Source organism: Leiobunum rupestre, chromosome 7, assembly GCF_980474605.1.
Source record: "Leiobunum rupestre chromosome 7, qqLeiRupe1.1.hap1, whole genome shotgun sequence".
Taxonomy (NCBI): Eukaryota; Metazoa; Arthropoda; class Arachnida; order Opiliones; family Sclerosomatidae; genus Leiobunum; species Leiobunum rupestre.
In genome coordinates this window covers 1976088-1988207 of record NC_143390.1, presented here as the reverse complement: position 1 = coordinate 1988207, position 12120 = coordinate 1976088, and the positions used below count along the sequence as shown (strand labels likewise).

The 12120-nt window shown below is 36.7% G+C and overlaps 3 protein-coding genes across 6 annotated transcripts; 1 reads left to right on the top strand and 2 right to left on the bottom strand.

Annotated features, from left to right (window-relative positions):
- Positions 1–901: 901 nt before the first annotated feature.
- RpS13 (ribosomal protein S13) lies at positions 902–2708 on the bottom strand. The gene is made up of 6 exons (XM_090180746.1): positions 2542–2708; positions 1892–1940; positions 1601–1679; positions 1363–1532; positions 1092–1192; positions 902–974 (listed from the first exon to the last, which is right to left on the bottom strand). Exons 1-6 carry the CDS (start codon positions 2562–2564, stop codon positions 941–943), a joined length of 456 nt encoding a protein of 151 aa, XP_090036872.1. The 5' UTR covers positions 2565–2708; the 3' UTR covers positions 902–940.
- A 2148-nt stretch (positions 2709–4856) lies between these two features.
- On the top strand, positions 4857–6578 carry LOC149933883 (alpha-2-macroglobulin receptor-associated protein). Of its 2 annotated transcripts, none has more exons than XM_090152931.1 (2): positions 4857–6042; positions 6341–6578. In XM_090152931.1, exon 1 carries the CDS (start codon positions 4931–4933, stop codon positions 5993–5995), a length of 1065 nt encoding a protein of 354 aa, XP_090009057.1. In that variant the 5' UTR covers positions 4857–4930; the 3' UTR covers positions 5996–6042; positions 6341–6578. The 2 variants fall into 2 exon arrangements, with proteins under 2 accessions (XP_090009057.1, XP_090009058.1); XM_090152932.1 differs by lacking the exon at positions 6341–6578 and adding an exon at positions 6124–6275.
- A 945-nt stretch (positions 6579–7523) lies between these two features.
- Positions 7524–8794, bottom strand: Naxe (NAD(P)HX epimerase). 3 transcript variants are annotated; one of them, XM_090152934.1, is made up of 3 exons: positions 8613–8728; positions 8485–8539; positions 7524–8422 (listed from the first exon to the last, which is right to left on the bottom strand). In XM_090152934.1, the coding sequence occupies exon 3, from the start codon at positions 8415–8417 to the stop codon at positions 7545–7547; it is 873 nt and encodes a 290-aa protein (XP_090009060.1). In that variant the 5' UTR covers positions 8418–8422; positions 8485–8539; positions 8613–8728; the 3' UTR covers positions 7524–7544. The 3 variants fall into 3 exon arrangements, with proteins under 3 accessions (XP_090009060.1, XP_090009061.1, XP_090009059.1); XM_090152935.1 differs by lacking the exons at positions 8485–8539; positions 8613–8728 and adding an exon at positions 8783–8794; XM_090152933.1 differs by lacking the exon at positions 8485–8539.
- Between the last annotated feature and the right edge of the window lie 3326 nt (positions 8795–12120).

Sequence of the window (12120 nt, the reverse complement as noted above, 5' to 3'; positions counted from 1 at the left end):
AACTTTTTTATAAGGTTATGGCGCAAACACTTACCCAATGTAACTCTCCACATCATTGGCAAAATTAACCTATCTTTTCAGGAAGGGGTATTGGGTTACTCATTTTATGATTGAAATTTAAACTAAATTGGTTTAATGATACAGTAGGCCTTTATTAATATTATCATCCATTTATTGTTATCAAAAAAACTCCAAGAACTGATTCACCCTTATTTTTTAACATTGGAATTTGCCACAGGCAGTGTTTTCTCCTGTTTTTATAAGCCATTTATTTTTTAGTCTGCGCTAATGCCAAATGAGTAAAGTATTCCTGAAAAACGCAAATTGTTGAAATGTAAGACACATTACTGAAAATGGATTAACCATTTAACCTTGAAAATCTACAGAGACTCTTAGGATAACCCTCCATCCAAAGGTGTTCACCATTATTATGATAGTTTTGATTTATATTATCAAAACGGAAATTTGTTAAAGCATTTTAATTCATAATAGACAGCAAATTAAAATTGATAAGTTTCTCAAAAATTATTAAAATTGCACCAGTATGTTGTACTGATTATGTAAATTTCTGGCGTTTTTTTCCCAATTTTAATTCACTCCTAAAGCGGGGCCTACTGTATTACACATAAAATTAATAAAGTCATATCTTTAAAAAGAAAAACTTATTGATGTAAATTTGTACTCTTTAAAAGTCGCTTGATGACTTAGGCCTAAGGTAGTGCCTTGGGTAATAGCCTAGCTAATTATTCAACTTTGTAAACCCTATAAATTTCCCTCATTTTACTATTAAATGACAATTTCCAACTTTTCTGTTGAGAATCTAATTCGCAGACATTTCCAGGTCTTGAACACAAATTGGTAATTTATCATGCTTATTTGTAAAATAAATTGGGAAAATGAATGATTCTTTTGGAAAATTTATTTTATTGAATTTACACTTTTAAGCAACCAAAGCTGAAGCGGTAGAAGATTCGCTATGAAAGAAAAGAACAAAATAATTACTACCATATTCCACATTTTATACTTGTTCTGTTTAATCATTCCAAAAGCTGTGATACAATTTGAAGTTTAATTATAACAAAAATACTTACTACTTCCAGTTTGGTGCGAGTATTCTCTTAGTCTTGTAATAACGAGCTAACCTATGAATTCTGCTCTCAACCAAAATAAGACGAAACTTAGAGTCCTTATCCTAAAAATGATAAATATTGGTATTGCAATTGCTGAAGGAATTAGATCTGGCCTAAGCATTGTATAATAATCAACTAATTTAAGGGCAAAACTCAAATTCTTAAACCAAAACCCAATTAAATAAGCTCACCTTTCTAGTAATAAGTACCCAGGATAAAAGATACGACTTACCTTTCTGTTCCTTTCCAAATGCTTACGAATAGCAACAGCTTTCTTGATCAGATAATAGAGATCTTCGGGTAAGCCAGGGGCCAAACCTTTGGCTTTTAAAATCCTCAAAATCTTATTACTGGCGACCCATCGGACTTGGGCTACTCCATGAGAGTCCCTTAATATTACACCTAAAAAGACCATAAACTATTTTAGGTTTTTCTTGGAAAAATCATTACTAATAGCAATAAAAAAATACCAATTTGGGATGGGGTAAGTCCTTTCTTAGCAAGCTTGTAGATATGATCCTTCACTTCTTCAGAAGTAAGTTTCAACCACTGAAAATAATATAATAATAATATAATATTTGTATAATAAAAATGTTTAAGCTCATACAGAAACCTCAAACTTCAAAATAAACATTATCTACACATTTTCTTTAATTAACTTCCAACCCCTAACGATCCATATATAAATCTTATTTCAGTTTGTATAATGTTTTTCATTCTCATAAGAAATTTACAAGTCAATGATATTAAAATATACTCACAGTTGGAACATTTCTCCTGTATGGTAAGGCTGACTGGGATATACCCTTCCTGAAACAAGAAAAATATTATAGAGTGAACAAGGTGAGACGTTACCATTAAGTATAAACCATCCGGTATAGCTATAATTTCAGACGATTTTAAAACGACAATCTTAAGTCTCATTTCAACCCTGAAGTTATATACACTCACATGGAAACATCTCAATTTAACAGCCTTAAAAATTAAGACCAACTTTCTAAGAACTATCTGTTGCTTGGCTAGCAACAACCACATAAATATTTTACAAACTTCATTAACTCTTATTCTAGTAACACCATAAGAATAAACTCCCATTACTAAGCTCTTAGCATATTAAGATAGAAAAACATTTATGTAGCCATGTGGTGGAAAGCTAACCATCCAATTTACATCACCATCTGTAATAATGAAAATGCTGGTTCACTTGGAAACAAAAGACGAAAACTTATCGTAAGACCACAGTAAAATAATAGAATCTTAATGGTTCACTATGTAGAAAAGAGGGAAATGAAATTTGTTGGCATGGCGATTGTTGATAAGCCTAAAATATGGCCAAGTCTTAAATGATAAACAGAACGGCAAATGTTCGAAATGGATTTATAAATTAAAAATTACAACGATAATGACTTACCCCGGAGCGTGCATACGACCCATGTTTAGTTATTCGTAAATAAGACTGTTAATTTAAAATTTACCGAGAGAAAATTAGACGGATACGCGGTCCACGTGCCACAAAAACGCAACTCTCATCAGCAAAGAGCAGGAGTTACACAGACCATATAACGGAACAATCCATTTACCAAATATTTGGCTTGATGTCGCAGTGTTTCCACATGGTCGGGTAATTCCCCCTTTTTTGATAAAGCACAACGGCTTTCGCTACGTCCCCTTTGGTTCGCTATTGAAATTTGAAACCTAGGTAGGTAGCGGCTAAAGCAGACGCTAAGTCACGCTATTAGATTTTCCTCATCGTTATTCGTAAATTTGACTTTATAAATAATGATACTAGCATTTTAATATAAATTTTTGCATCGTTTGATTATATTTAGATAAGTTTATAAAGATGCCTCAAAGAGAAAAATAATTCAACTTTTTATTTAATTCTCGAAATTTTCCCTCTTTTTTCACAGCTAACGATATAATTTGAGGGAGTCCCGACTCCCGTGGACTCTTTACCCCCTTTTAAAGACATTTTTTTAGGAGTCCCATGATTTTTTTCAGGGGTTTTTGACGCGTGGACTGCCGCTATTTACAAGTCTGGCTACCATAGAAATCTCATAGGTAACTAGAATGCTGCCGCCTACGGCCGAGCTTGACGCCAGTTCATTTTGAACCTTCAGCCAATGAGAGGCCGTAGAGTGGTTCCGCCAAGGAGGATAATAGGCCTTCTTGATTCTGCTACTATAGTCATTCTCTCTGGTGACATTAAATTCTTGGCAGAACCACTCTTTGAGCTCTGATTGGCTGAGATCTGGCTATCGTCTGCCACGGCGTTTGGTCCATTTTCCAGTTACACGGCAGCATTCTAGTTACCTATGAGATTTCTATGCTGGCTACTAGCTGGCGTTCCCGGTGGCGCCATCTCTTATCCTAGGGGCACTTTCCAACCAGAAAAATTATAGAGTGTTGTCGTCTGAAACCCTGCGACGTCACCAATGTAACTTGCCTATTGATAAAAAACGGTAACTGTCATGGCGGCCACTATTAACACTACAGCTGCTGTGACGTTACAAGTTTTCAAAATCGTATCAGACGACAACACTCTATAACGGCTTTTTGAAAGAGAGGCGTGTCTCTATACTATACACACAGATTGTCTCATATCAGTGTGTGTGGGCCATAGATATAAGAAATGTATATAAAGGTTTAGATAAATTTCGGGGCGTCTAAGCCAAACATAAAATACGGAATTGACGCTTAGCAGACACCGAGGAAGGCACGTGACCAAGAGCGTGAGCTCTCTTAGCATTTTAGTACTCAGTGGGTGACCTTTCCGCAGGCCGTAGTCTTTAGACACCATCTTTTGGTGACTTTTAGTATAGTTTTTAAGCCGGAGACAATGGCTCTCGCGACGATAGCACGAGCTTTCTTACCGATAGATAGCACCTTATCAGGATAGCCTCCAGAAATTACGCGTTTCTGCTAGCTGTCACCTCCGTATTCACTCCCTTTGAAATATTTTATCTAGACCTTTATATACATTTCCTATATCTACGTCACACGACGTCACCCATGCTTTTTCCTATTCATAAAAAATTCGCGCCCACAATGGCGGCCATGGCCAAAGCCACGGAGTGCTACTACTCTATAGAGATGGAAAAGAAATAGAGGCACTATAGTATCTGGCGAAGTTGACCGCGAGTGCCGACCCCCTTTTCGCCAATGTAGGAAGCCATCAGATGGGCAGATTACGTGGCGCCATCGATACGCGGTGAAATGAAATACATTATGCCTTTTTTGAAAATCAACTGTTATTTGATGAAACAAAAGAAGGATAGATGGCGTTGCAAATTCTGCCCTTCTCCGCTTTCATAAATGCGCGAGGGGGAGATGAATTTTCCCGGTCAAAAACAGGGGTGCCTTAACGCGGTAATCTTCCCTCTATTTCTTTTCTATCTCTATGGTGTGGGCCCTTTGATATTTATATTTTAGAATTAAAAATTTTGCGCGCATGGTGTGAAGTCTTCCAGCCATATACACCAAATACTTTCCCCCATTAATATGTGTCTCACCGATATCCAAGTGCCGCTCACGAAAACAAATATTGGCAAAGGGAGAGTGGCTCTCCCTTTGGCAATATTCGTTTTCGTTGATATCATAATTATTGAATATGTCCCTTTATAAGAATACCCAACTAACGCGTGATTTAAAACCTTGTAACTCACGTTACAGCGTTTCTGCTTTCAATCGACGCGTAGTCTGCTACTCTGATCCAATATTGAAAGATTGTCTTTAATTGAAGTTTTGAAGGAATATCTCTGTCTAGTTTCTCAATTTTTGATATTTGACAGAAAAAAAGAATGAATTTATCATTTTTTATAGTAAGTTTTAGTCTACTACTTATTATTTGTATTAGTAGTTCAAGCGCTGATAGAAGCAAGTATTCAAAAGAAATGAACATCAAAGATGATGAACGAAATCTCTTCATACTTGACAAACCCTTCCGAATGCAGAAAATAAATTTGTTGTGGGAAAAAGCGAAGAAGCGATTATCTGCAACCAAGCTGCGTAACATTTATTCAGACCTGAAACTTCAAGACAAAGAAGAAATTCTCCTTAAAAAGATGAAGGCTGAAGCGCAAGATAAGGAAGGCGTCAAAGAAGCTCAGTTACGTAAGAGACTGAATAGTATAATATCAAAATATGGTCTCACAGATCCGTGGATGACTGAAGAGGATAATAATACATTCAAAGTAGATGGGAAATTTGAAAAAGAAAGCAATACACCTCAAGAAAAATGGTTTTTTAAGGACAAGAAGTTGAATAAACTTTGGTTTAAAGCTGAGCAAGCGGGATTTACCACTGAAGAGTTGGATTTACTTAGAGAAGAATTTCAACATCATCAAGATAAAATTGATCAATATCACCAACTAATGGATAATGTCAATCAGAAAACGGAAGACAATTTGGATATCACAAATTCATTAGACAGTTTAGCCGACATTAATTCAAAAGATAAAAAGCATAAAAATCAACCTAAACACCAAATGCTGAAAGAAAAGCATAAAGATGTAAAAAGCGGCTATGAACAATTGACAGAAAAAGTTCATACGAATCTTGAGAAAAAAGATTTCGAAGAACAAGGTCCTCTTAAATTATGGGAACTTGCGCAAAATGCTAATTTTACAAAAAGCGAGTTAAAATCATTGAAAGAAGAACTTCATCATTATGAAAATAGAGTTAAAAAGTTGAGGCATTTTCAAGCTGAATTGGATTTGACTGAGAACAATATGCCAAATAAATACACAGATACCGATGATCATCAGAAGCATTTACATAAGAAAGTCAAAGAAATAGAGTACAAAGTCAGCAAAATACACAATGAACTAGAAAGTAGAATAGAGCAAAGGCATTCAGAACTGTAATTTATAATTACTGCATTTATTTACAAGCCTTTTAATGGTTTCTTATGGTAAGTTTAATTAATTTTAGTTTTATTCAAGGATGTTTTCAGGGTATGACTGTTAAACATCTACCTTGTTCAACATTTTAGTATCATAAGGGAAGAAACAATGTCTCATCTTGAGCCTATCCACAGAGTAGAAAAGGAAGATTAAGTGATTATTTTGCCTATAGTTTGAAATGAAAGTTATCAAAATGAGTTTGTTCCATACATTTTAATTAGAATTAGGTATACCATCCGGGATAATGCCACTGAATGTCAGGTTACAAATGGCTCTCCTACATTCAAACTAATTTTTTCTTTTCAGATCCAGAAAGAAAATGCCTAAGAATTAAATTTTGTCAAGCCAAAAATCTCTTGGATATGAAGTTAACTTCTAAACTAACTCCAATTAATCCTTCCATTTTATACAATACTTTGGACAAATATTACCTTTATTATTGTAAAATATGGATAATTTTATAACTAATTAATATTTATTGAATTCAAATAGTTACAAAATAAAAACATTGTGTTCAATTGCATTTCAAAGATGGCGAATAAACTTGAATGTTCTATGACCTTATGAGTTCCCAATTTGTATGTAAAACCATAATAGAATTATCAGCTCTAACTTTTTTAGTTATAATTCTATAACCATAAAGCTCACATGCTGATAGTCTAAATACAGCCCCTAATCCATGCTTTCAACCACCTGCTCACATCTATTAAAATCTCCATCATAAACTAAGATTTTGTAATTTTTCAGAATTGAGTACATAAAATCTAGGAGCAACAAACAGAAGGAGAACGCAGCTAGCCTTTAAACATGCTAACGAAGGGTTGTGTACGAATTTCATTGGACGAGCGTCACGAGCCTTTACGCCAGGCCCGTACATGGGGGGGAGGTCGCCAGGGGATGCTCAGCGCCCCCAAATGAGTACTTGAGCATCCCCAATTTACTAATTCCATAGGTGGGGAGATAAAAATGACTCAAAGCATTGGCACCCCCAAAAAGAATTTGAGCGCCCCCGAGTTTTGGCGGCTGTGTACGGGCCTGCTTTACGCTGAACGTTTTACGGGCGGGATGGAAGACCATTTCCGAATTTTCCCCTTCCGACGGCAGCAGGCGCTAAAGCAAAGACTATATATATGCTTCGCTTACTAGACAGGCGTCTCCATACAAAAAACCTGTTAACTCTTTCGAAATACGGGAGAAGCCTTTGACCAGCCGTTAGAGGCGCCACTAGTAGCACTCTGAAGCGCGGGGAAGCCAATGAAATATGTACACAAGAAAATCCACGACTTTTGACGGGTTGCGTTCTCCTTGTGTGGGGTGTTGTGTTTGTTGCTCCTAGATAAAAAGTTTCTTAAAAATTTCTTCAGAAGGTATGAATTTATAAGTTGTAAGAAACAAGTTATTTAGTTCAGAGGAGTAGTAAACTTAAATTTCTTTATTTTATTTACATTTGAAAATATTTTATTAGTAGAAACAAAATAAGTGAAACTGGGAACTGGAGGTCAAAATAAGATTAGTTTAGCTTAACACAACAATCTTGATCAGGATAAAAAGGAAGATTTAAATTATATTTTTTCTGTAAAGCTGGAGGAACAAACCTACCACCTAACCAATGGTGTGTGCCTTTAAATTGTTCTGCACATTTTTTTGGTGCTGTTAGAGACACTAACGAATCAGGTTTAATTGAGGAGCCATCTTCATCACCCCTTTCCACATTCCATCCTGATGGAATATCAATGCTGCAAATAGGCAATTTGGTTTTCTTCAACGCTTCAATTACTGGAATGAATAGTGGTCTCACTGGTGGTTTAAAACTAAACCCAAATAAACCATCAACAATAAGGCTGTAATCATTCAAGGTTTCTTCTTTAACTTCTAGATCATTGGCTAAAAAAGGTATTTCCATATGCTGACATTGTTTCACAAGATTTTCATACAAAGGATTTTGGGTTCTTTTAGGGTAGTATATTGAGGGATTATAATTAAATAATTTCAAATGTCTAGCGCATACGAGACCATCACCACCATTGTTACCAGGTCCACACAAAATGATAACTTTTGGGCAGTTTGGATAAGTTTTAGCAATAGCTGTCGCAACACTCAAACCAGCGAGTTCCATCAACTGATCAACGGAAAAACAGTATTCGTTAAATAGTTCTTCATCAATTTTAATTGCCTCCTCTTGACTAAGATATTTGATTGAAAGAGAATCCATATTTTCCATATCAGATGTCTTTCCAAAATAGACTTGGGATATCAATCTTGGAACAGCTCTATTGGATTTTGGTAGCCTTAAAAAATTGCTGTTTTTTGGGTATGTAGTTTGGGCTGCTAATTTTAGAGAGGTGACAAATCTATAAACAACGCAAAATGTTCTCACATTCATATGACCTGAAAAGAAATAACATTGCATGTAACCAAATGCCATAATACTGACACACTACGAAGATTACGTTTGTTAGATTGGCCGATAAGGTATGACCATGAATTAATTCCGGCTAAGTCGGGCTAAGTGGTACATTTATAAGCAAAACGAACAAAATTAAAATAAAGCCATTTGGAAATGGTTGGGTGTACAAACCTAATGCTACTTAAATCATATTGATCTCAAACTCTCAATGAATTTAGTTTAGATTTTGGAATTGGAAAGGGAATTTTAATTTTTAAAATTAAATTGCAGACGAAAACGCAGCCAGCGGTTTCTTAACGGGTCAGGCAGGGTAGGAAATATTTTTTCATTCTTCTAATAACGTTTCCACTTGACTCAAGATTCGCTCCGAATCCGTCGCTTAGCGAAGGTAGTTAGTTAATCCATGGCCGACGTAATTGATCTCACTGCAATTGACAGAGAAGTGAAATATCTTTCGGAAAATCGAGCACTTAATTCCTGAGTTAAAATAAAACACGCAAAAAATATTTCGCAGAGTGTACTGAGCGCGCTGTAACCATTCCTCATCAGGGCTTAGTCAAAGCACTGGAGCTTGCTGGATCGGCCCTAAAATGGCTTTCAGACTTTATTAAAGACAGACAAGACAACACTCCGTCGTATTACCAGAGATCCTGGCAGTTATAGAGAATTTAGAGATGCGAAACTCCCTATACCCTAAGCAAACCAGTTTTTTTTTTTCAAATTTTGCCGATCGCAGTGACGCCTGTACGTGGCGAGTAATCGCAGAGATCCTAGGATTCTTACCGTTGTTTACAAATTTAGGTCTCTCGGCTTTGAACGGGCGCTTCCTTCCGGCCGAAGGGCGGCGCTGATGCTTGCATTTTTTTTGTCAGGTTTTCGGCGGAGTTTCGCATCTCTATAACTGCAGGATCTCTGGTATTACGAGGTTGTTCCTCTGCACCTTGCACTCCTCTTAGCGGGATACCCCAGGGTAGTGTACTGGGCCCAATCATGCTCACCGAGTCATCGTGTTCATCAACTCTATGCCCATAGTCGTCCTGCACTCCCATATATACCTTTTTGAAGATGACTCAAGACAACTTAATCTACAAACAGACGTTTACGTCGTAGATTCGTGTGCTGTTGAACACGGCATGTCATTCAACATCTCAAAGTGTGGTGTGAATCATCTTGGCCGCAATAATCCCCGGAAAGACTATGCAATCTTTGGTGTTGGGCTCTGCAAATTCGATTACCCATTGCGTGACCTTGGGGTTTGGATTGATCCCTCCCTCAACTTTGGATCCCACATTAATAAAGTGATTAAGAAGATAAACTCCCTCATCGGTCTCACGTGATGGTCATTCTTCTACCGTTCCCCCCGTCTTATCTGCACCCTATATAATTATCTTGTTCTGCCCCATATAAACTACGCCTCAGAAATTTGGAGCCCCTCTGATCAGACTGGGTTAACTAAAGCCCATAATAGATACACCAAGTTAACTAGGGGCCTCGACAAAAACCACCAGAGGACCAAAACCAAGAACTTCACATCAAGCGGCTTCGAGAATCACCTTCTGCGGCCATGCCATTAAGAACGTACTCCAGATACGGAAAATATGGACGGGGCAGACCCAAATGGACCCCTCCCCTTTCTTCACTTTTGATACTCTCCACAAAAACCGAAGTCATTGTACCAAAATCATGAAACCACGATCAAGACCAAAGTCCACCTATGGCACATCGCTTCAGTGTTTCCACTCTGCGGTCGAGATTTTCACCTATTTTAGGGGCAATTTTACCAGTTTTCACCGGTCCTAATAGGTGCTTTTTTTCGCCTGTCCCAGGACAAAAAGTGTAAACTTTTTACCCTAAAACGTTTTATTCGCCTGTTCTCGGGGGTAAGATTTACCCTGTCCCGAATTTTGTTCGCTTGTTCCAGAGCTCAAACATTACACTTTTTACTCCTCCTCGAAAGGAGGTGTAGAGGGAGTAATCTAGCTTATATAGAAAATTCGTCTGCTTAAATTTCGTTTCACGAAAACATGACGGGTTTTGAACATCTTCACATGTGGCAAGCTTTTAATAACGAAAATCCAATTGTTAAATACTTTTTAATGACTTTAAAAGTTGCTTGATGACTTAGGCCTAAGGTGGTGTCTTGGGTATAAGCCTAGCTGATTATTATTATTATTAAATAAATAAGAAAAATGGGTCTTATATTGATGACTTCACCACTGATCGCCATCTTAAAAACAAAACAAATAAATAACCTTTAAGCTTTAACTACTCATTCTTACTCCAACTCGTTTTTTTCGTCAAGATACAATTGGAGTAAAATGACGTCACAGGGCTACACTTTTTTACCTGCTCAAAAAACCCAGAACAGGCGAAAAAAAACCTAAAACTCTTAAACGCGCCTTCCCAATCGACCGCCATTACCTTACAGTCGACGGGGAGGTTGATGAAAAAACCAGTTTTGGGGGGATGAAATTCCTGTGGTAGAGGGCTGGCTCGTTGGTTGTCTGTACGATAATGGCGGCGCCCAGTAAACGTTTCTAAAAAGAGTGTCATTGCCGAAAGAAACATTTTCCAGTTTAACTCGGTGTTTCAGAAAACAAATTGGTGACGTGGTGTACACCTCCGGCGTCAATTCAATACAGTCAACTATTAGACTAACTTATTTTCCCCCTTCGATTCTTGTTTAATATGATTGGACTAACTTAAAGTTCTCCTTCGATTCTTGTTTAATATTAATAGCCTAACTTCTTTCGATTCTTGTTTAATACTATTATCCATTGTCCCCATTGCTCCACTTTTTTCTTTTCTTAATTGATATTGTACAGTAAAATTGTATACCGTATTATTTTCCTTTTTTTCTTATCTTTTATTTTATCTCCTCATTACTGATTAACCTGCCTGTTTTAATAGAAACTTACAAATTTTTAGTAGACTGTACGAATGTTAATAAACAAATAAATAAAGATTACGTTTAGAAGACTTCGCTTTACTTGTGTCACGACAATAAGCAGTTTTATTGAGTAGTTTTCAACTGTATTCTTATTCTCGCGTCTTTCAACTCTAGATTATCTTCCATTGGAAAATGAAGTACTACGTTGAACATTTTCTTTGGTACATTTATACGGGGGAGCTACTTAAAGGGAATATAACTTCTGATATTTCTGTCGCCATCCGAGGGTTCCAGTGTTGTTCCGGCTGTTTTCGGGAACGTACTTTGTCCAATCACAAAACGTACTTTCCAAGTATTTTTTTTTGGAAAAACGTACTTTTTGATTTTCCGCTTAGGGCGCCATCTATGTAACAAATTTTCGTTGTTTTTCAAATTTGGCGTGAAGTTTGAATTAAAAAAAAATAAATTAAAGGGATACTGAAGTGGTAAAAAAGTACTAAATATATGCCAAAAACTAACAAAACGTATTTTTATATCATAAATTTTCAAAACGTACTAAATACGAATAATAAAAACCAAAACGTATTTTCGTATTACAAATTACAAAACGTATTAAAAAAGTACAAATGTACCGCTTAGCACAACACTGGAGGGTTCCAATATTGTCCGCTGCCTCCCATGGCTTTCCACACCTGCGGCGCTGATAATCGCTGATTGTGAAGGAAAAATGGAAATTGATGGGGTCTTCCATAAAGAACGCGTTGGAGGTTCTATTCCCTTTAAAGGGTT

Excerpts from the sequence above, each read along its gene's own strand:
- Naxe (XM_090152935.1), bottom strand. The coding sequence starts at position 8,417 with ATGAATGTGAGAACATTTTGCGTTGTTTATAGATTTGTCACCTCTCTA.
- LOC149933883 (XM_090152931.1), top strand. The coding sequence starts at position 4,931 with ATGAATTTATCATTTTTTATAGTAAGTTTTAGTCTACTACTTATTATT.
- RpS13 (XM_090180746.1), bottom strand. The coding sequence starts at position 2,564 with ATGGGTCGTATGCACGCTCCGGG. Across the intron at positions 1,680-1,891 it reads ACAGGAGAAATGTTCCAACT|TGGTTGAAACTTACTTCTGA; the intron begins GTGAGTATATTT and ends TATTATTTTCAG. Across the intron at positions 975-1,091 it reads CTCGCACCAAACTGGAAGTA|CGAATCTTCTACCGCTTCAG; the intron begins GTAAGTATTTTT and ends TTTCTTTCATAG.